Source organism: Pleurodeles waltl, chromosome 4_1 (genome assembly GCF_031143425.1).
Source record: "Pleurodeles waltl isolate 20211129_DDA chromosome 4_1, aPleWal1.hap1.20221129, whole genome shotgun sequence".
Classification (NCBI taxonomy): Eukaryota; Metazoa; Chordata; class Amphibia; order Caudata; family Salamandridae; genus Pleurodeles; species Pleurodeles waltl.
In genome coordinates, this window is record NC_090442.1 from 828,837,208 (window position 1) to 828,861,832 (window position 24,625).

A 24,625-nucleotide genomic window follows, 5' to 3' on the forward strand; every position below is an offset into this window, starting at 1 on the left:
GTTTAAAACACTCCCCGCGGCATTTAAACGCTGTTTTCATTGACTTCAATCCAGATTCAAATATGAGCATTATCTGCCTTAGGGGAGCACGTATATCGCTCTAAAAGGCTTATTTAGGCTTAGAAAGTGATAACGCATATAAACTACCACAAAGTATAGGAATGGTGGAACATTCGATAACAGCACATTTTCTACTGTTCTGAAGCATTTCCTAGCTCATTAACCATTAATTGCCAAGACAAATATCACTTGCTCGCTTATATGCTAAAGTACGCCAAATGATGTTTAAAACACTCCCCGCGGCATTTAAACGCTGTTTTCATTGACTTCAATCCAGATTCAAATATGAGCATTATCTGCCTTATGGGAGCACGTATATCGCTCTGACAGTGCTAAATACAGGGGATGTCAAAGCTTGAGAGCGTAGTGTCTGAAATTGTTAAATTGAGCAGATGAATTGACACTCTGGGAGAGCGCAGAGAATGTCAAAGTGTTAGCGTGTCTGACCTTAAAAAATAAACTTACAAGGGGACGCGAATGAACCTTTTGACTCGCAACTAAGATGTTGTTACTGTAGCTCCAATACATAATCTATACAATATCAATAATCAAGGTTCCGGGACTGGTGGGAGAAACAGCAAATCTTGTGGTACGCACTACCTTTTGGTGTATATGTGCTTATGTTGTGGATGGGGGATGAAACAGCGTCCTTTTTTCCTCGCTGCCTCATAAGTTAAAACACACTGGATTAGCGCATGTTGCAATAGACTTTTTTTTAAAACAGAAACGTTTGGGCTACTTTTCCAGTGCTTCGTAGTTCCATATATTCTCATAACAGAGGGAAACATAATAAACAGATAAATAAATCCCATCTCCAAACGATGCCTTACTATGGTTGGGTGTGCAAATCATGGGATAGAAAGCTTTTTACTAGATTGACGACGGGTCCCATAAAATCACATTGATGTTTTCCTCTGGATCAATACGACCCCAGTTCCATCCTTGTTTGCCCCTGCATGAGGCGTCCTCACAGAGTCTGCTTTACTTTATGATTTTCTTTAAATTTTACTCTCAATTTACTAATTAAATTACATTGCTTAGGGGGAAGTAAATGTCGACCTGATTTAGGTTTTTTAATTTTACGTAATTCCCCAGAGGTCTATATCAGCGTTACCTCCTTTTTCCAACCTGAGGTAGGCTGTAGGAAATCGGTGCTCTTTAGAATCTGAGAGAAAAGTCTGTGTCAATCACCACAAGCTCCTTTTAAAGTGTTATGTGACTTCTATATGAGAGTACTGGTATCCATTGATTGTTATCCTGTTTTAGCAGTTTGTCACACGAAGGATGAATTGGTTTATATGTTTATTGTTATTAGGTTTTTATCAATGTGTACTTTTATGATTTTTTTTTAATGATCAAATAAACTTATTAACTTAGAACTCTGTTCCCTCTATAATAAACTTTATTGATGAATATATTTTAAACTCCTCTCACCTCCAGGGAAGAGATATCAACACCTACCCTTTCGCTCCATGGATATATCTGTACTATCTGATCGAGTAACAACCACAGTAGAGATCAGTTTCCACCTGTTATGATTGGGGTCTTGTCTGTTGTTTGTTGCCTGGAAGGTGGTAATGCCTTTTGTTTTTAATGTATCTAAGTTTGAATTGTTCTATCGTGTATATACTTCTCTACAAAGTACTTTTATTTGTCATCGCAAAGCACTAACTGGCAGTTCATGTTATTTAGTGCTATTGTTTGCGTCTGTATGAATCTTTGTGAGCGTCTCTTAAATGCTCAACCACACTACCATGAGAGTGACAATTTCCTAAAAAGAGCTATTCAGTAGTGATATATCTGTATTGTGGCCTTGGGGCACCAATATGTAAACAATAGTAACATAACACATGAAATTGCCCACTAACAACTCACTGCCACAGGAACACAAGAAAATACCTCACCTCCGGAACACCTGCGACAGCCAACCTCCAATACCATAGCCACTAGCATTGAATATCACCAAAACCTGCTGCTATGTTCAAAGGGTGTAAACATGCAGCTTTCAATAATCTCTTCATTTATTTGCTTAAAGCCCTGGTCACGGCCACCACTCCACACACACTACACCTTTTTCAAATAACATTTTCAGCAAGTTTCCCCACACGCTCTGAGTAGTACTAGGCAAGGCAGAGGAAGGGAACCAACTGTTCACTATTTTGTGGTCTGGGCGAGCTTCAACAAGAATTTTCTTTTGTTTAATATATGTACCACACACCGTGTGCCCCAAGCATTCCACGTCACCCTGGGCATAATTCTCCAGCTTATGCAGCATATACATTTTTTATGATTTGCTTCCCCTTTACCATAGACCAATGTATCATCTTTGAATGCTCGTGTTCCTTACTAGCCTCTGAACATGGTGTGCATCACTCCTTCCAAAACCGCTAGAGCACTAACCAAACCTAACAGTATGATTCAAAACTGGGACACACTCTTATATATAATGACAGCTGTACACCTAATAGAAGGGTCAAACATAGTCACTGCCAAGCTTGAAACTTGGAATACTCTTTGAATCAGAGATGTTGTTTATTCCACAGGTCAACACACTGGTTAAAGGATTCAGACTTCATTATTTCCTGCCCTGCAAAATACTCCCTTTACTCCAAACTGGCTACTGGGTGGGCCAAATCCCTTGTTATGATCAGTCTGGACTACTCTAGACCCATTTACTTAGGCCTCTGCAAAGCACTCATTGTCAGACTGCAGAGACTACAAAAGTAGCCACCATAAGCCTTAATGTATATATTCAGAACAACATCAAACCTGCTCTGAAAGATCTCGACATAACTACTGTTTAGGTCCTCTGCACTTTCTACAAAGCCTACTGGAAAAAGACTCTATTTTTTTCTGATGTGTAATTTCTGAAAGTATTCTTTAACACATAATTGTGCAGTACATTCCAATCTGCCTGACTCCAATCCATACCAATCCTCCCCACCTCACCCCACAACAATCCACCCCACTCAATCCAGTTGATGCCAGACCAACCCAGTCCACCCCACTCCAAACCAACCCACTCACCCAAATCACTCCAATCCACCATAGTTCAGTCCTCCCAACCCAGCCCAACTCAGTCTGCCCCATCTGTCCCATTCCAATCACAAACAATCAGCCCCAATCAAATATAAAACAATCTGGCCTACTCCAAACTGCCCCCACCAATAAAAAACAATCTGCCCCACACAAATCTAAAGCAATCTGCCTACTAACCTAAATATCAAATGTAATGTCTAATGCCATGTCAAAGCCAATAGGCAGCTAAACTGAATACAGAATGTAATGGCTAATGCCATGTTAAAGCCAATAGGCAGCTAAACTGAATACAACATGTAATGTGCTACTGGTGAACATTGAGCAACTAATATGCGCAGTGGTGAAACACAGTCATTGGTCAAACACAATTAATAGCATTACTACCCCTAAATCTTTAACCAGTCGCAAACTAATTCATGATTTTTGTATCTAGCAGGATATAATCATGGCTTCATTCAACGTCCTATTTTTCGCTTGCGATCGTTCAGTTTGTGTTAGAAAAGATGTAGAATTTCTGCTTTTGGACAATCCTGGTGAAGTTCTATGTAAATGGCTGGTTGAAAATATTTTTGAAGACTTAATTGCAAGCTATTCTGGCACAACGGAGGGTCTAAAACAGGTGTTACTTCAAAGGGCACAGGAGGAAAAGCAGTTGTTAATGGACTGTGGCAGTCGAGGAAGTGCTGGAAGACTTAAAAGGGTACTGCGTGAGCTCCAAGTGGAAGAGATTGCTGAGAAAAGATGCAAGGAAAAAAGTAAAACCAAGCAGAGTGGCCAGGACAATATAAGAGTTGCTATCCAAGCTCATGTTGAAAGGACATCTTCTCAGCCTGGAGAAGCAAGTTCACAGATTAACTTGCAGAAACTGGAAAACTTGGCCCTTTTAGCGGGGATGGCTAGTGTCCTTCATCCGAAATCTACAAACAAATATGAAGCAGTAGGTGGTGAAAATGAAACTTTCTTGGAGTCCCCTCTCAAATTCAAGGATCAAAGACAAAAGCTTGCCTTCCCTTCACCACGTCACCAGCTGATACTCAAAAAACTATTTCCTACACAAGAAATGACTGCTTCACACAATGAAGTAACACCTACTAGACCCTGCAAACGTGATCATAAAATGGAACCAAATTTGTTGACACCACAAGGTTTTTTGGCTCACAGTTCACAGTCACACAGTCTGGCTTACAGTGAATTTCCGTCTACAGCAACATTCACAGATGTGAATGCGAACCATACGCCTTGCCATGCTGACCCATTTCCAAGCAACGAAAGAGGTGGCCTTGACGTAAGTAGAGCTAAATGAGTGCTGCCATAATACACAATTGCATATTGTTAAGCCGGCATGCCAGTCTTTTTTCTTGATGACCATAACATACCTTTTGCTGCTTAGACATATTTTTAATAACTACTTAATTTCTACCTGTCAGCAGTATCAATAGCCTCAATCCTTATTACAGCATAGAATTAATATAGTGCCTTAATTTTGTCAACGTCAACAGTAAGACACATATTTATACCTTTAAAATGTGAAAAAACAAATGGGAAAGTGCTTGAGCTGTACAATGTAAAAGATGGCTTGAAGATTTATTTCTTTTTTTTCCCCTTTTTTTCCCCCAGTACAATGAAGATAGTGCAGGTTTCCTTCTGAATGGTGTCAGTGAAATCCTTTTTTCACCGAAAGAACTTGCATCTGCAAAAGGTATAACTAAAGCTCGTGATGGAGAAGCTGCCCTAGATGAGGAGAAGGTTGATGCATTATTTGGTAAGATATTATAAATGTTCAAATTAACATTCAGTCAATATAGGATTATGAAAATACATTATACCTCCAATGTTTGCATATGTGGTCCTGTATTAAATTATTGCACAAGGGCTCCATCACACTTAACTAACAGCTGGGAGGTGTAATTTTGTAACTGTTTGTCCTGGGTTTGTGCTACAAATGACATGAAAATCTGGTGCAAGGCCATGTGCTGGGATTTAATTTCCAAATATGTAGGTCTAGGTGTGTGTGGGGGGGTCAAAGTGGATGAATGTGCACTGGCAGACTGCACTGCTAAAAACACCGTGCTCACAGATTGAATTTAGACCTGATCAACTGTTCCATTAATTAGGTCAGCCACCCTCTTCCTAGCACTTGCTTGTAAGCTCCTATTTGGATTTCTGGTCAGAATGGTAGTTTCATAGACTGTTTTCCAAATATGAATATTGAAGTAGAGTTCAGGCTTGACATAGCTGCGTTTTAAGATGGTTATGTAAATGAAATCTGGTATTGATTACTTTGTTTGCAGAGGACACATAGGTTTGTTTCAACACCTACATCTGTACTTGAATCAATCATTCTTTCAAATACGCCAGCATTTTAAAAGCTTGGGGATTTTTAAACACCCACTTGTGTGCAACATCCAGGTCCACATTGGCCAGATATTGACCCTCCAATATGCCCTTGTGTTTTGGGAAAATAATTTATAATGTGATGAAACAGCAAGCTTGTAGATCTGAGGTTTTCAAACTGGGGTGTGTGCAGCCCCATGGGTTTATGGGTATATTCCAGTGGGGCACAAATACCTTGTAAATGAAGATGGCCACGATGCGTGAATTTGTTTAATTAGTGCTTTTCCAGGCTGTCCTAATTATGGGAGGGTGTAATTTGCGTAATTTGATGTTGTGTAGTTATATGAAATCACAAGAATTACTTTTTTGTTGTTGTTCCCATCCCCCCGAAAAGGCAGACTATTTCAGAACTGGCCAAATGGCGAGGCAAAAAAGACAGCCTACTGCTTGGGGCAGGAACTATCATTAGTGTAGCTGGTGCATTAGGGACCAATAGGTCCAATAGGTGGAGGAGCTAAACACCACAGTTTGTGGAGTGGTGGTTTGTGTTCATTATCTGTTTTCTGTTGCTCATATTTACTCTTTTATATTTCCCACACTTAGTGCACATTTTGAGCTCCAGAAAAGTAACCTCCCACTCTGGTCCCTGCCACTCATGCTTCCCCAAGTCATGTATGAAGTTTCGGAGGGAACTAAACTTCAACTTTTACTTATAGGGGCTCAATCCAAAAAAGGTTTAAGGGCCTATGATGTAGATGGAACTGTTCTTACCTCTTCCTGAAACGCAAACAGATTTCCTAAGTCCACAACATGCTGCTTCACTCATAAGTTCATAAAGGAGCATTTTCTTTCTTTACCTTCTACATCCGCTTCATCAATGCCTTGCTCTCACCTCTGCCTTTTTGACCAAGTGCTATTAATGTTAAACTTATGAACCCTTGCAACCAAAACCATATCTCATCAGGCACACAACATGAGATATTAGATTGGAACATTTTAAAGGCAACCCAGCCCTATGAAAAAACTAAAATAGTGGTTGTAATATGATACTAATGTATGTTCATTTAATTTTTCAGAGTTTATGAAGTCTGTGTGCAGGGTAAACGGCTGGCCATCACTGGACAACAGAACTATGAGAAGGAAGCTGACTATAAAGATCTGCAATGCAAGAAGAGGACTAAAGAAAACTCTACATCTAGAAACAAACAACAAAGTTGCTGGTTTTCGTTGAATCTATTTGTTCTCTTTTGTAGCCTTCTGGCTTTTCTTTTTGTTCTCATACAGTGTCATGGGCTTTCCTTTGTTCTCTTGTTCAGTATCCTGGCCCCCATGGGGCTAATGATGTGCTTTAGATCAATAAAATGACATGATGACATACCCCTGTTCATCCTTTTTACTTGAACCATTGTTTTGTTCAGTCTTTTGCCACTAGTCACTATGTAAAACAACTAATAATGTGCTGTACCTCAAAGTAAGGCAAGCCCCAGTGAGTCAGGAGCATGGGAAGTGAAGCACCACAAGTTAAGCTTTTCTGAATGGAAAGTTTAACTTTGTTGCAGGCAATTACTTTTGTATATATGGTATTTTAACAGCACCAATCTAGCCAAAAAGCATGATTCTCAGAACTATTTCATACCAGTGCCCCCCTCTTGGTAGAGATTAAAAAGTAATCTTTCCAAAGCAGAAGAATAATGATCTGATTATTGGGACCAGATTTATGGAAGTTTTGTGTTTAGTTTGCTTATGTTTTATAACTCGGAACTAATGCAAACTCCTTTTCTGGATTTAAAAACTGAAGCTAATTGGTATTTGGTACAATACCTGTCCAAAGTGGGAAAACGTTTTTAAGTTTGCCTAGGCTAAGTCTAGCCTAAGCTAGACTATGGTAGACACCTTTGCACTATGATGCAGAGGTGTGTGCATGGTGCCCGGCTGCCTGATGGTCCACTGGTGCAAGGGAGAGGGGGAGAAACGGTACTTTCATGTTCTCTCCCATCATGCAACACAGCAATTTTGGGTGCTGTGCTGCGTTCAGTGACAGTTTTGTAATTCTGGCACTTAGTTATTTGGAACTCATGGCATTGCAAATAATTCATGATATTGTGTAAAGAAGGCATGTTACATCCAAGTGACCTTTTTTCACTTGGAAGGAAGCTTGAGGAAGTGGTCATCTAAATATTTCACTACCAACAAATCCATATTCATAAACTACTAGTGAGACCTTGCAATGAAATATTGGCAGATGGCTAATGTGCTTGTAACATGGAATTGTCAAGCTGAAGAAGTAATAGGATCATCGAGGAATAACCCACAGTCATCCTGAAATTGTAGTGTGGTCATTACAGAGTAATCAACAGCCATCCTGAAGTGGTAATGAGATTATCGGGAAACCATCCACAGTCATCCTGAAACTGTTGTAGAATCATCCTAGAGTAATCCACAAGAATCAGTAAATTGTCTAGAGACCATCCTGGAGTAATTCACACTCCTCCTGAAGTTGTCAATTAGTATTCGTGGAGTTGTAGAAGGTCATTACTCCCTGCCAGTGGAATTCATCAGAACACCATCCTAGAGTAGTTTTTGTGATGATTCTAGAGTCATCTCATTTACATTTTTCGGTCTATACACATACTTCAGGATGGTTTGGGATGACTTCACCAGTTAATTGCAGGAATAGCCCAGCTGAAGTCATCAGATGACTTCAGAATGACTCCAGGAAGATCTTCCTTTTTGACTTGGGAAAGCAGGCCCATCAGTGCTGATGCGCCAGTTTCTTGTAAATTCTTGAAAATTCAGTCCAATGTAGTCCAGAAGCATATCACAGACTACAGTATTTCAACAGCAGGCCTGTTTCCCTGTCTTAATAGCACGAAATAAGAACTGTGGCAAGGAAAGGGATCAGAGTAGTCATGGGGCATATTTAATTTCAGCTTAAAGTGCACACCAGGGGACGTCCATGCCAATGATACCGTTTTAACGAGATCACGGTTTCTGGAAATAGCATTTTATTTTCTGTTACTTTTTGTTGTGCTCAGTCAGGCTTGTGCTCAGACTCTTTATTGTTTGTCAAACATGCACACTGCTTTACTAAGTCATGTTTAATTAGTCAATGTGTTTAATCGTAAAGGTTCCAAGAGTGATCAAAGAACACGGAAAACTGGCCTTGCATATTTCTCATTAAAACAGTTATTTATACACTAAAAGAAGGTACTGAGTTGTGGCGCTTCCTCGCCTATGATATGAATGACATAAATCAGTCAATGCTGCCATCTTGAGTTCATTATGCAATGCTGCAAAATCATGGGTAAAAATAGCTTGTTACTATCAAAATGAACTAATTACTATGTTTGTGATTGCCTTTCCGGGTGTACTGCTCTTGTTTAAACAACAGGGACTAGCAGTACATATGATCCAAAGCATGGGTGTGATTGCCATTTACATTCTTTACTCCCCATTTTAGGCACTATTTTAGTCCTGATTGGTGAATCCAGAGCAAAAATCAAGGGAGCACCTGAAGCAAAGGAGATTTGCACTGGATTTTTTTGTACCCGGATTTAGCAATCCACATGCCTCTCAGGACACAAATGTAACTAGTATTCGCACCAGTGCAAAGACAATATTGAAGGTTTTCAATTATGCAAAATTAACTTGGAATTCAAATAATTTGGAATTTGTTATTCCAAAACCATGAATTAATTGGAGAATCAGTGCCATTCCACACTATTGTAATGGTTTATACAGAATTTTAAGAAAGTATGTGACTGTTTCTGCAGTCACAGACAGCCCCAGAATTGCCACCTGCCTAGAGCAAAAAAAAGGTACTTTGTTTCAGATAACATTCTCTTTGGTGCCTTCTTATTGTGCTACTGGTTGGTATATACCTAAGCAGGTGTGCAGAGTGTAATATGCTATTTATTTCCATTGTTACATGAGGGGAGGGGTCATGGCTCACAAGAGGGAAAGCCTTGAATGCCTCTTTATGCCTCCCTTCACTCAGAAATGGTAATTAAATAGAATTTCCTAATTTCTGCACATATGGTTTATGCCGTGGCATTTGTCACATGTAATTGTATTAACAAATGATATTTAGCTAAAGCCATGTTTCAAAAGGTACAATTGTGCTGTAAGTTAAAATCGCATTGAAAAGGACCATGGTAATTAAGAATATTGTCTCACTGTGTGAAGTAACTTAAATTCAAACCGCAGACAGAACTGTGCAAGTAAATTCAACTATGGCCTTTGGAAGTAATACATGTGTGAAAAGAACTATAAAAAAACAACATGGCAGGCAGAACAAATTACGGGGTATGTTCAGTGTGTTCATAAACATAACTGGTAAAGTTCAGTTCAGCCACAACCATAAATCACGTTCTATATATATAATATGTGTGAGTGTTTGTGTGTGGATGTTATCATGTGAGGACCATAGATCTTACTCCCTTATAACACTAAGCATAGCAAAATGTATATTGCGCCTACTTGGTATTAATCTTTAATAACATAAATAGTGCAAAATTCTTGCATCATGGGTCCACTGGTGGAGAGGGAGGCCTGTAGTCACACATATTGAATATTCGGGCCCCTGCAGGCGCATATAGGTCATTGAATTGAGGTGATGCTTTGGAGTTAGTGTGACTAAAAGCCTCCCTCTCCACTGGAGAGTGTGCAGCTATATGTCACTTTGTAGGGAGTGGTACAAGGGAGTCAGAACTATGGTCCTGATAAAAAGCCATGTGGTGGCTTTAAACATGTTGACCAGACACTAGAAAGGCAGGTACATTACCCCCTTTTTAATCATACCACCGGGAGGTTGGAATAAAGCATTGCTTACTGACTTAGCAGGTAGTTTTAACCCTCACTATCCACAAAAGACCCCCTCACTTTTATCCTTCATCACTATGACACCTTGATAAGTGCTCTAACATAATTTGTAGGTCACAGTATTCCCTGTTCTGTAGCAGAACGGATGGACCCTATGATGATGCGTGCCACCAAGGGGAAACCCTGGTGGGTGAGGGTTATATAAGAAAAACAAGGGTTTTCGTGTGGTGTAGAGGGTTAGTCCATAAAACACAGACAGGCTCTTCTTTAGTTTTTGGTATATCCTTTAAATTTAACCATGTGCTTGAGAGGGTTTGGGCACCAGGCCCTGCACCCAACCCCCCTACGTGCATGGCTCATACTCAGTGGGCAAAGGTTGGGCACCAGCGAGGGTTGGGTGCAGGGCCTCACCCACAGCCCCCAAGTCACGCATGGTTGATGGCATGTGGTTGGTGTTACATATGATAAAACAATATGTATTTACACTAAAAACCCTAGATATTTAGTGAAAAAACAAAGTTTAAAGTGGGGTAGGTGTTAAGTATGATAATATCATCTTGATTTGAATTTAAAAAATCCTCAGAAATTCACTGAAAAAGAAAGGTTAAAGGAACATTATTCTTAGGTGAAAACGTCAGTTAAAACATACCATTTTAAACAAAGCAACTACAAATCACTCCCACATCATGCACTGCTGATGAACTCACGTTACATCACTCATGTTCTAATGCATCATTGACAACATGACTGCAACATTTGAAATGAAATCATTGATGACAAAACTGTTACATGGTGGGGTGCGAGTTATAGTTACTTTAGGGCAGTAGCTGTAGATACTTGAGGCAAATCTAACGGGTGAATTTCAGTTGTTTTGTTAGTTTAAAATGGTATGATTTAACTGACCTTTTCACCTATCTATAACATCACTTAAATCTTTGTTTTTTCACTGATTTTATATATATAATTTGTATATATGGAGATAGATAGATAGATAGATAGATAGATAGATAGATAGATAGATAGATAGATAGATAGATAGATAGATAGATAGATAGATAGATAGATAGATAGATAGATTCGTAACTCACACAAAAACAAGATAAACACATTTCATTCAAAATCCCTTCATGCCATCTTTTCTTCTAGTTTGTGAGAGGAGATAAAAGGGATTAGGACACCTTAGAGATGTAAAACGATGTGTTTTTAGAGCGGAAAAGGCACCAACCTATAAACATATTGTAAAACACTTCAAAACATTACTTCGAGCTCATCTAAACATACATCATTTTATTGCATGTACCTGATATACTTGTCTTTGAAGAGAATCCGTGGACTTTTCTTCAAACAAGTGATAGACGCTCCAGATGCAACAACCATTTTGGGATTGGTAGCAAATATTAGTAGCGGAAAATTGAAATAGACACAGAAAAAGCAGCAGGAATAATTCTCCAAAACCCAGGCATGAAATGTGTGCTGCTTCGGATGAACTTAAAAGGGTTAGCAGTACTCAAATACAATTTATGGTGAAATAAAATGAATGTAGTACTGCAGCTAGAAAGAGACAGGGGCTGATAAGAGAGTGGATGAGTGTTTGCGATCTCTCGGACCAGCACAGTCAACTTGAGTTCTTCCCACCATGCAGGCATTTTAGTGAACATTATAACAATGGAACTCGCTGGTTAAATTATGAAATAATGCACTGGAGCAATTGTACAGGTTCTTTCATAGCAAATGGTCATGCGATCTAGAAGTGAAATAAAGAGACTTTAGCCTCAGGATTGTTTGAGGAAATCATTAATTGTTATCTCAAAATGTATTATGTGACGTATACTCAGTACTTTGTCATGAAACATTCTGTTTGATTAATGAATTGCATTGCCCCAATCAATGAAAAACACTCTCCTAAATCATTCCTTGTACAAATATTCCCTATGTATATAGTTCTCTCTGCTGGCACATATTCCAGCTTTGATGCTATCTGTATAAGTGTTACAATCCATTGTAATATGCTTCTCCCCTGGTCTTATTGCTCCTAATGCAAGAACCCATTCTGTCGTACAAGCTCTTGGAGCAGACAATTCATTAAAGAACCGAAGAGGTGGTAGCAATCACTTTGAGTCTTAGGCCAAAGTGGCACCTTTGCAAATGACCTCGACAGCAAATTTATGGCTTAGATTAGTTGAAGTATCATGTCCTCATAGAAAATGTAATTTTGCAAAGGTTAGCCACAAGACAGTTAAATATATTAAATTTAGGAGCTGCATTAGATTTCTTCGTGTAGTTTCTCAACCACTTTTTCTTATCCTTCTGAGCTTCCACTCTTTATAAACCCGTGGCTGGTAGCATGGAGGTAGCTGCTTGTTTTGTTGATGCTGAATTATGGGTTTGGTTCTCAGCACCTTGAGTGCTGCTGGTATTGAGATACCTTCGGTTTGTCTGAACAACTGAATGTGTAATTTTAGCACTCACAGTTTTGTGGCCAATTATATTTAAGTGACGGATCATTATATTAGAATTTTAGATCATGAATTCTGAACTATTCTTGGGACATATATACCGCATGTCGTCATTTTATGCTCATGTTATTTGGTTTACATTTCAATGTAGGAAAACCTATCTTTTTGTGCAGAGTTCTCCCACTTTTCTATTTTTGAGCATAGTTATTTCAGAAATCTGGCCAGGGAGAGGATGTTAAACACCTTTCACTATAGGTACCCCTTTCCTTAAACCTGGTAACCAGTTTGGGCAAACTAATAGACAATACTGATTTCTATTTCAATTTCAAGAAAATTACACACAAACTGCCTATGTAATGCAAATGTGAAATGTGGGCTCCATGTAGACTATTGCTAGCAACATGCTGTTACAATTATCATTTTTCCCTTTTAAGTGTCCCCTGTCTCAAATTATTTATGTTGGTTGTGTATAAATGTTGAAATATAAATTGCACATTTATTCATATCATTATTCATTGTAAAACGATAATCAAGTCCGCTAGAATATATTCATGTTAGTTCATGTGAAACAAATTATTTGTCCTTGTGCTTTTTTTAATAATAAACAAGGTTTCATGGAGGCTGATTTCTCATTTATTGCATTTAAACGCACGGTTCCTCAGAATGTAAGGAAGTGAAAGGGGGGCAAGGCCTTTTTCCCTAATTGTTTATTCTGAGAAAATCAACAATGAACAAATGCATTATGCAAACTAAGGACAGAGTGTGAAAAGATAGAGAGGAACTTTGTGTCAGAGAACATACAGAAGCTATACATAACTGTATCACCTTTCTTTGCTGAAGGCTATCAATCCAATGCCCTGCATATTCTTTAAAAATCTTTTACACACATCTAGCACTTAACTAACCTTCTCCGGTCCCCCAGAATTCCATTAGTCCCCTATTTAAAAGTACTGTTGAGAGGTAAACTGGCCTGCTAATAAATCCCAGTAAGAAGTGATGATTGGTGTCAAAGCATCAATATTATTATATTTATGTTTAGGACCACTGCGTAATATTTTTAACCTTAAGTAACTGGGGTGGAGTGTTCTTGTCATCCCAGTTAGCACCTCTTTAATGTCCATTGCACAACTGGGCTGCAATCATTCAAAAGATATCTGCACAGTCTCTGGAAATATCTTCCTAGTCATTTGACCAATGATATCCTTAGATTTGTATCTATGGAACTACCCCTCATCGCATCGGCGTGAATTGAGATTTTACATTTGCTGAGTAAATCACACCCGTGTTCATATATTATCCACATTTACTTGTGCTTTCCCATTAATCCATTGCTCCTGCGTATACCAGAAGCACTTGTGTTGCTAAAAGCCTGGATGGTTGAAATGGGCCTGCTTCTTCCCAGCAGGACTCCAAATAAATGCTGGTGCAGAGTTCCTACAAGTCTTTGCACCTTACCATACTCTCAGCATTAATGGCTATCAGGGAGATTAGGGAAAGAAGGGGGAGATGTGGCAAATAACTTTTGGACTTAATTACATCTGAATAAACAGACATTGATGATATACACTGAACAGTGATAAGCGTTAAGAATGTTTACTAATCCCCGTAAACAATCATATGAAGTACATTGTGTTTTCACAATAAACGATTAAAGCAATACTCAACAAAGTTATAGTGATGACTAATCTGTTAATCCACAAAGAAAGACAAATGGGTTCGACAACCATGGTTTATATAAACCGTGACTGTCTCGGATTGGACACAATGGCCCACATAATGTCCGGACCAGTCCTCCTGAGAACTACCAGCACCATCCGAATTTCAAAAAGTGTGGGAACACCCAGCACAAAATGGGGGAAAGCATTAAGGAAACACCGATTCCTACAATTTATTCTCCATTATCCTATAACCTGGAGTAATTCACCTTCATCCACTAAATTTACAGATGCCTGCAGTATTGGTAACCCTCCTGGAGGGGAAGGAATTCCGGGACAAAACCCGGCGACTCATAGTCGGCCCTTGAGTGACCCATTTTGCTTTGTTTCTGCAGTTATCCAGTGAGAGATGAGAACTGTATTTTCTGAAAGTTATTACTCGGGAATCGAGTTAGGAAAGAAAAGAATTCAGCCGAGACCCCTGTGTTATTTCATTTTTTGGGTCTTCAAACACAGAGGGTGCACAATGAACAGAGTATCTTATTCTATGTCGGATTACTCTAAATTAACATAAACATTTACTTCACTTTTTACATCTTCTTCATTCTCTCGTTTAGGACCCTTAATGATACCCCACCTCCCATTTCCTCGCATGCCATGGGTTACAATCCTAGTGGTAATTCAACAGATATCTTTAGCTTAAGCAGGCCCAGAGTTGCACAAGTCATATAGGACATGCAGCCAGAGCGCCCATGACCCAACATGATAACAGTGTATGGTCAGATGTGGTTAACAGGGTTTGAGTTCAAGGAACAACACATTTATAGAGATTGATTTCTCCTGCTAATCAATTTGCAACAAAGGCACCCTGAAGTCAAGTATGCTTTCCTGGGTAAGTGTAATCTGTTTCTGGCCAACAAGTTTTTTTACTCACTGCAGTTCATCAATGGAAAGCCCGCCCATTAATGAGCTGGGGTTAAAGGCGTCTCAAAACAGGGCAGGGCCATGATCTGAACTTCAGATGATGGTAGGGAGTAGAAGAGCCAGCTGTTTAGTCTTCCCAGCTAGCGAATTTAGGAGTTGTATAATATCAGAACCTTTTCAACAGAGCTGGCCTCACCTTTTGTGGTGTTTGCCTTCTAACTGGTCTAGTAACTTTATTTATTCATAACTGTTTCCCAACTAAGCACCCTATTTATGGCAAAGTGGTGTAGTACAGTGCAGTAAGTCACCCTGCTGCGATGCACTGCATCACTGGGAAAGCGTAGGAATGTGCTGTATTTTGCGACATACAGACCTTTCCTGTCCTTTCCCCCTGTTTGGGGCACAATGGGCTGCCTAGATTCAACGCAGGCACCATTGCAGAATGATGCAAGGGTGCCTGCATTGCATGCAGAATTTTGTTGTGCAGGAAGGGGCACCTTCCTGCACAAAAACAATCCTTAAAGGCATATTCCTCTAACTAATTGTGCTGCAGAATTCAGCATATCTGGAAAGAGGAAGAAACAAGGGGAAAGAAAGCTATTTCTCCTTGTTAGGCCTCTCCTGGGGAGGCGCATGTTTTTAGCGCATTCCCAAGTTTACCAGGTTTGGTAAATCTCGGAATGCATAAAAACCATGGGAGTTGTGTGGGAACACCCACACAGTGCCTATGGAATGCCTCCATTGTGCAGAGTAATGCAATGCAGCAATTTGCGCTGCCTTGCATTACTCCAGATTTTTGAAGCCATTCAAAGCCAGGCAAAGTGGCTTTGAGTGGCTTCACAAATCTGACTTAGAGGTTAGCGTCACACAAGTACCACATTGCTTAGTGCAAGCATGACACAAAGCTCTCATAAATATGCCCCTAAGTTTGTTCTCTAGTAGTGCCCACACATGTATAATAAATAACTGCATACATACATACCTTCAAACATACATACATCCTCTTCATTTTGACCACTCCGACAAATGTTATCAAGGCAGCTCGTGTACTTTTCCAAGGTCAGCTAAATCTACGATAAACACATTTGACTTTACGTCAAAGTACACCAGGAAGAAAAAAACAGTGACAAACCCTTAACAGCATTTTTGCTTGTTTCAGTGGCGTAATAAACTATTGGTGAAGAAGTAAGCTCTGGGAGTGCGCGACATTTGATTTTAGTGAAACGGATAAAACATGAGTTCGCCCTCACAGGTCGCAGCACCCACTGTGTTGGAGAGCTGCAGCATTGGCGGGCTTCATAAACAAAGGGTATATATATATATATATATATATATATATATATAAATATATATATGCTAGAAAAACAAACATTTGAGGTGAGCAGATTCGGAGTGTTGCATGTGTTGTAGGGTGCTCTATACAGGCGCTGCTCTCCACCTAAAGTTGCGAACTACCCAGAATTCTCTGCTTCTTTTTGCATAATATATGGAGCACTCTAATCCTGAAAGGAAATTTTTTGACTTATACTGTGTGCTCCCTTGTGTAAGGACAAAGCTAAACTTCTCTGAAGAGCTATAATGATAGCCAAACAGTTGTCAGGGGTTGCTTTTACTTATTCCAGGTTGGATTGGATGATATTTTACCAATCCAAAGCTATAATACTATGCCTGGAGTAGTAAAAGGCTTTTGTCATTTTACAGCTCAGCGTGAATGGCACTGTGTTAATCCTATGCTTAAAGACTTTACTGTAGAAATGGCAAAAAATGTAGGGGACTATATACAAACTGGTTTACATCCATCTTACACCATGCAACATGGTGCAAGAGTGGTGTAAACCTTAAATAGGATTTATTAAGCCATGCAAGGCTACTTTGCGTGGGCCTGAGTGGCACTATAAATGTGGAGTAAGGCAACGCAGCACAAATCACTGTGTTGCCTTACTCTGCCCTGGGAAGGCATTCCATGGGCACTGTATAGATGTTCCCACAGAACTTCCATGGTTTTTGATGCATTCCCAGATTTAGCAGAGCTGGTATACCTGGGAATGCACAAAAAAGATACACCTTTCCAGGAGAGGCGTAACAAGGTGAAATATCTTTACTTCTTTTTGTTACTTCCTCTTTCTATGTGTGCTGCATTTTGCTGCACACATAGATAGAGGAATATGCCTCTCAGGATTGTTTTTGTGCAGGAAGGTATCCCTTCCTACACAAAAACAATCATGCATGCAATGCAGACACCCTTGCACCATGGTGCAGCTTGGTGTGGATGGCACTGCCCTAATCCTATGCGTAAAGACTTTGCAGTAGAAATGGCAAAAGACTTTGGGCCTCAGTATGAGTTTGGTGGTCTTGTCATCACCGTCACGGAGATAGCGGAAACCCTGGCTGCCGACTAGGTGGTCCACCAGCCAAATAATGATCCTGGAAGGTTGCTGAACTAGAGACCTATGAGGTCCCGCTGACACCACCAGCCAATTTGCCGACCACCTTGGCAGAGGCAGGGGAAAAACAGCTGTCAGAGGGAGGTATATACAAGGGTACCACCATCCACATTACAATGTGCTTTTCTGTTGAGCCGACTGTGGCGGGGAGACCGCCTCCTTCTTTTCCCTTCAGCTGTCCAAGGCCCCACCTTCACCCCCCTTCAAAACAAATACAGGTACGTACCTTTCACATTTTTCAGCCCTTGACTGTACTGGTCATCCAGTCAGCCTCCAGCAATGGACTGGTACATATACAAAGTATTGTACACATGTCATGCATATGTGTACATTTTGGTCAAAATGTACACACCTGCATCAACACAAATGGAAAAGTGTACCTTGTATTGCTGACCGTGTCCCCTGCCTGTCCACCGCCATCAGGCATAACACCGCTGGGCCAGCGAAAATGTTGTAATAGGGGAGACTGTTGACTCAGTGGTCTTTTTAGGACTGCCGTCTTGGCGTTATGGCAGTCCGATTGCCAAACTCGTAATCAGGCCCTCAGTCCCGTTCTAGCTCAACAGGGATGGCACTGTGCTAATACTATTCTTAAAAGCTTTGCTGAAAAAAACAGACATTTGAAGTGAGCATATTTAGAGTATTCCTGGTGTTGTAAGGTGCTCTATACTGAAGCTGTTCTTCACCTAAACTTGGGAAGTACCTAGAGTTCTCTCTTCTTTTTTGCATTTTGTATAATTTATGCATCAGCGGAAAGTATATTTTCTCAGATTATATATACACATATATACATATGGATATATAACTTAACAGCAAAAAAAGGTTTGAAACTTTGCTTGTGCATTTCACTGAAATCAGTTTGTTCCCAAAAATTGGTGCGAAACATTTGATGGAGGAAAGTGTTCAGGAACTCACGGTTGCTATTTTCTGAACATCTTCATCCGATGCTCCTAGGGACGCCATCCCTATTTCTTGTGAAAACTGTGCAAATTTTTGGTCGGCGAGGAGAGGAACATGCCCAAGAAGTTCATGACAAGTGTCTCTGATAAAATAAAATGGAAACAAATATCTAGCGTGCATAGTTATAGTATAGAACACCATTTACTTGCAACATTGCAGCACTTATAATGGTCCAAAATAAATACAACAGAGATCACATCAGCAAATTAATTTAATATCTACCAGTAGCCATCCAATAACAGACCTAATGACTTCTCATCAAAAAAATTAATGCACCAGAAACATGAAGATCTCTCAGAGTTAAGATGCTCCAGCAGAATCTAGTTGTGGGACCTCTGAGTTTCAAATGCCCTTAGTACTGGTAACTGCATGGGAAAGGGAAAACCTTCTGACTTTTAATAGGCCCTATAGACTCAAACCCCATTGGTGGGAGTCTAGGCCAAACCTCTTATGAGTTATTTGAATTCCTCTCCAAAGAGAACTTGTCCTAGTGATTTATATGGTTAATCTTTAATAGGATAGACAAACCAAACAATCACAGGAAAAGGCAATAGGTCTAGTGAGTTGCTTAGAGAAATTGCTTGTTCACTGATTGGCAATGCATGTTGGTATGAGCTGATGATTGGGCACATGTAAAAATGCATATACACTTGGATGGATGAATGAGTGATTACATTATAGACTACTGAATGGGTAAGTGAGTACACAAATGGATTAATCAATGGATGAGCACATGGATGAATGGCTGAACAGGTGAGCACTTGGATCAATGAATGAATGAATGGTGTAACCAGTTTGCTTCTATCAATAAATGCAGGGCCTAATTTAGAACTCAGTTGATGGGTTACTCCTTCACAATGGTGACGGATATCCCGTCTGCTGAAATCTAAATCTCATTGGGTATAATGGGAGTTAGATTTGGGCAGACTGGATATCTGTCACCGTTGTGATGGAGTAACCCGTCCGCAGGTTCTAAATCCAGCCCTCAGTCTTATAGACTGAGGCAGACGTGATAATGCTATTAAAATACTAATAATTTCCAATATTATTACACTGTAAATATTATATCAGGGCTTGGTGCCATCATGTTAACAATGCCTGTAAAGTATAAAGAATTACAAGCATTATGCCAGAGTGAGTATTATGCAGTGGTGGGCAGTATCATGCTAAAGGTGGCAACAGTAAGAAGTACCACCATTATATCATGGCCAGAAATGTGCCATGAATTCCTACCCATTAGTTCTATACTAGATATACTGGGTAACTTATACCCCTGCTGTCTACAAAATTCAACTACACGTGCAGACATAATAAATATATGTAGCCAAGCAAAAACACACACAGCGTAAATACCACAACATTATTTTTCTATAGTAAACAGACAGCCAATTGTCCCTCTTCAAGATAGCCAAAAGGTTTACACACTCATTGCACTTTCTTCCATCATAGATACCGTGATTTAATATGCCTTTCAAAAATCGCCAAAACATCCTAGCTGAAGGCTACACCAAACACACAAAAAGGTGATGGAAGAACTGCCTGCAATTTGTTTAACCACTGGCAATCACTCGGGGTAGCCACTCCTCCTGCATTCCAACCCATCATTCTTTTGTCCATCATGTCACCTCAGTTTGGACCCAGCCATAAGCAAATCGGCCTACACCCTGCTCCAATAGGAAAGGTCCAGCCCGAACTTCCTGGCCAGGGCTTCCTTGAACCAGAACACAAGGCAACCCAAGACCTTTTTGCACACTAATACATCAACACAATACAAATGTACAGCAATTCAGGAACAAACCATATTACAATATCAAAACACTACAACAGCACAACGCAAACACAGCATAATATCAATACAAAGCAACACAACACAATAAAAATAAAAACAACACACCTCAAAAACAACACAAAAATACAACATAAGTGCAAAAGTGCATGCAACATAATTGCATTGTTGTGTTGTTGCTCTTCTGTTGTCCTGTGTTCTGACTGCTGTGTTGTGTTTTTCTTATTATTATGTTGTGTTGCTCTTATTTTCATTTTGTAGTTCTTGTGTTGTTATGTTGGAGTGTTTTGTTTGTATGTTTTTTGCTATTATTTTGTTTTATGTTGTGTTAATGTTTTCTTTTTTGAGTTGTATTTTATAATTGAAATTTTGTTTTTATTACCATGTGCTCAAATGAATGTGTGTATTGATTTGCAGTGATGATGTGCTGTCTGTAGTTATTGTTGTTTTGTGTTTTACTGTTCGCTTGTTTGTTATATTGTGTTCTTGTTGTGGTTATATTATGTAGTTGTCGCCTTTTCCTGTGTTAATGATGTTCTTTAGTTGTGTTACATTTTACTGAGTGTTGTATAGTTACTATGTTTTATGAGTTGCCATGTTTCCTTCTGCTGTTGTGGTTATGTGTTAGTATTGTGCTTTATTATTGTTATGTTGTTGTCTGCTATTGTGTTGACTATTTTGTTGTCTGTGTAATTAATTTGTGCTGTGTATTTTTTGCATTGTTTTGTCTGCTGTGTTTTGTTCACCATTGCGGAATTGCACAGTTTTTTGTGTGTGTTGTTTGAGTTGCATTCTGTAGTGTTGCGCTGCTGTTGTTCTGTATTTTTGTGGCCTGGTTATTTTTTGTGATATTGTTGTGCAATTTTGTTGTTTTGGTTACCTTTTGGTAGTTGTGTTGCTCTGATTATTATGTTGTGGACAATAGGAGCCAAAGTAACAACACCTACTGAAACCAAAAAATAATACTTCATTCATAGTCAACTCTTTCACAGTGCTAACAGTAAAGTGAGATGTAATCTGCCCTGTACAATCATTTATGATACTCGTAATGTTATCTGTTACATCAGGCCTAGGGTGGCAGAGTATCCCTACCTGTCCCACTATATATTTTTTCACTTATGTTTTCAGAATAGGGGAGTCGCCAAGTCCTAAAATGGCTGCAGCCACATCTTTGTTACTGTGGTGGCAGCCAATAAGATCTTACCTTTTGATCTGTTGGATCCACAGATTCTCAATGATAATCCATACATTTTTTTTAAACACTATTTTCTCAAACACTACACTAAATCACAAAAAGCACACTTTTTGGACCAAGAGTTAGAATTTTTTTCCAATTTGGTGTAATTCCGTCAAGCCTTTTTGGTTGCAGCACTGTTCGATTTCCCTATGGAAAAGTGCATAGGCAAAATTTGTTTTGGCCCCCTCATTTTTCCGGAAGGATCACACTGAAATATTTCAGGAAGGCCTGAGGTAGAGGAGACTTTTTTTGGAAAGTTGTCTGAAGATTCGTCAAACAATATCAAAGTTATTAACAAATCAAAAAATCTAGTTCCGCCAGAGGGAAATATAAATCCATCCCACTGGGTAGTTATAGTTAGGATTGTGTTTCCATAAGAAATGCATTTTTGTGTTGCTAAAAACTTTGACACCATTTGAGGAATCTTCACAGAACTTTACAAAAAAGTATGCTTTTTTGCCTAGTTTGCACATTGAAAGTTTTGGGGTGATCCATCGAGTGCATGCCGAGAAAAATGAAGGGCCCCCAAAACGAATTTTCCCCATTCATTTCTCCATAGGAACTTTAGACACATATACAGCAGTACATTTTAGGCAAATAAAGCCCAAAAACATTGTATATCTATGGAACAGGAGGCCCTGCGGATTCCGACAGATCTCAAGCTGAGATCTGATTAGCTGCCAGTATCTGAACCAGGAAGTGGTAGTAGCCATCTTAGGACTCAGAACTCAGTCTAAAAAAAAAAAAGAAGACACAAAGGGGCAGGGTAGGAATTTCCTGACCCCCTTGGGCCTGGTGGTGGGGTCCCAGAGGGTTTAACCTGGGACCATAAGCTTTTTTTTTTACAAATTATGCTGTGATTTTACAGAGGATCGACAAATCCTCAGGAAAAATTTAACCAAAAATACAAGCCTGATCTCCCACTTTTGCTTTTTTTAAGCCCACTCACTGGCTGGACCAGGTACTGGCGGAAATTATATTTTTAGTTTGGGGGAGGGAGGCATGTGTGGCGCCCCTCCCTAGGTCATCTTTGACCCTATGGATCCCATCTCCTGGGGCCAGGTGCATATGTAAGGGGAAAGGGGCATGAGCCCCCCTCACCCTGGGTCTCTTTTGGTCCTGAGACCTCTGGGGCTGGGGCTATGAGGGCCTTGGGGCTACCCCGCAACCCCCAACAAAAGTGCGGTGGTGCCCTAGGTGGGCACCAGGGCACATACCGTTTGTTGTCCAAAATTGTCCAGGGGAGAGCAGCTGCTTGTCCCTTCCCCCTTAAATATGTTGCCAGGTCCCAGGGATGGGACCCAAGGGTCAAAAGTGGTGAGGGAGGGGGGCCCTTTTCCCCTAAAAAATGCACTGGGCCCAGTGGGTGGGGTCCCTGGGCTGAAAGCAGCCTTGGGATGGTGCTATGTGCCCCCCACAAAAATGCACCAGCCTTTGGGGGTGGGGTACCAGGGGCTGAAACCAGCTTGGAGAGTGGGGGGCTCATGTTCCTCTCCTTTTAACTTTAATGACTGGCCCTGGGAGATGGGGTCCCCAGGGCCATAATAAGTTTGAAAAGGGGGGCCACGCAAATTGTAGGAACTGGCCAGCCACTATCTGAAATGTATCCTAGGTGTCTGAGAAGGGGGCCACCCATATTGTAGCAACTGGACAGCAACTATATGAAATGTATCCTGGGCTTCCTGAAAATTAATAAAGACCTCTCCACGGTAAAGCGGATCACCTAGTATGCAACCACTACCCCTCCACTGTTCCATAGACATGTCTGTGTCTCTAGGATGAAATAGAGCAGTTTCCCATAGCTGCAGCTCACAATCAAATGCGCTCTTGGGAGCACTTTAGTGCCACCTTCTCCCAGACTGCCACTGTCTGTCGTACCAAATAGGTAACTAGATAGTCAGCCCTTCCGCCTATCATGAGGAACCACACCAGCGTCTCATCTCTGGTCGAACTGTGTAATAACACTTTTTCTCAGTTATGCAAGTTCACAAGCCACTTTGCGGCATATTGTCAGTGAGCTGCATAGTAGAAATGCTGCATATCAGGTAGTACTAGCCCCGCTAACTTCCATATCTCTCTTCAACAGTGATAAAGCTACTCTGCTGGGACAACCTCCCCAAACTAAGGAGATCAGTAAACTGTCTAATCTTCAGAAAACCCCTTAATCAATGGGGCATAAATAATTCTGCACAGCATACAGGCATAGAGGGAGAAAGACCAACTTGGCTATTGACACTCTACCTATAATAGAGAGGGGAAGTGTGTGTTCCATAACTGCACTGACCTGGAAAGGCTGCCCAACACCGTTCTATGTTATAGCGATTTTGTCATGCCACTGTATGCATATGAGACACTATAACACCTAGGTACCAAAGGCTTTCTGTCTTCCATCACAAAACCAAGCTCTAGTAGGTATTCTCGCAGGACATCCACCAACCCCGAGAGGAGACAGGAGTGTCTTATGGTTATTAAACCGAACGCCAGAGACCTCTCCAAAGGGTTTCATATGTTGCATCAGACACTGTACCACCTCTCTGGAAGAGGAGATGCACACATGTGTATCATCGGCACACAACGTTATGATGTGTACACTGTCTCTCACAGGAATCACCCATTCCCTCATCTCCCATTGTATAAGACAGTTAGGGGCTCCAACACCAAGGTAAAGAGCAAAATTGAGAGAGGGACCCCTGCTGGGTACCCCTCCCAACCATCCAACATCATACCCCCCATTGTAACCAGGGGCATGGGTTCCGTATAAAGTAATCTCAATCAGTCCCTAAAGAATGGTCCAACCCCATTGCCTCCAACATTGCCATTAATTAGGACCAATCCACCGTATAGTAGGCTTTCTCTAAGTCGATAGCCACCAGTGCCATTTTCGGCTCCTCATCAACGACTTCATGCAA

General features: G+C 40.3%; 1 protein-coding gene across 1 annotated transcript in view; it reads right to left on the reverse strand.

The window, feature by feature from the left end:
• Positions 1-24,625, reverse strand: part of TPH2 (tryptophan hydroxylase 2) — a 476,020-nt gene that overhangs the window by 37,480 nt on the left and 413,915 nt on the right. Inside the window, exon 8 of the mRNA XM_069230088.1 lies at positions 18,649-18,775. Coding sequence (XP_069086189.1) covers positions 18,649-18,775 — 127 coding nt within the window. The remainder of the gene's footprint in view (positions 1-18,648; positions 18,776-24,625) is intronic.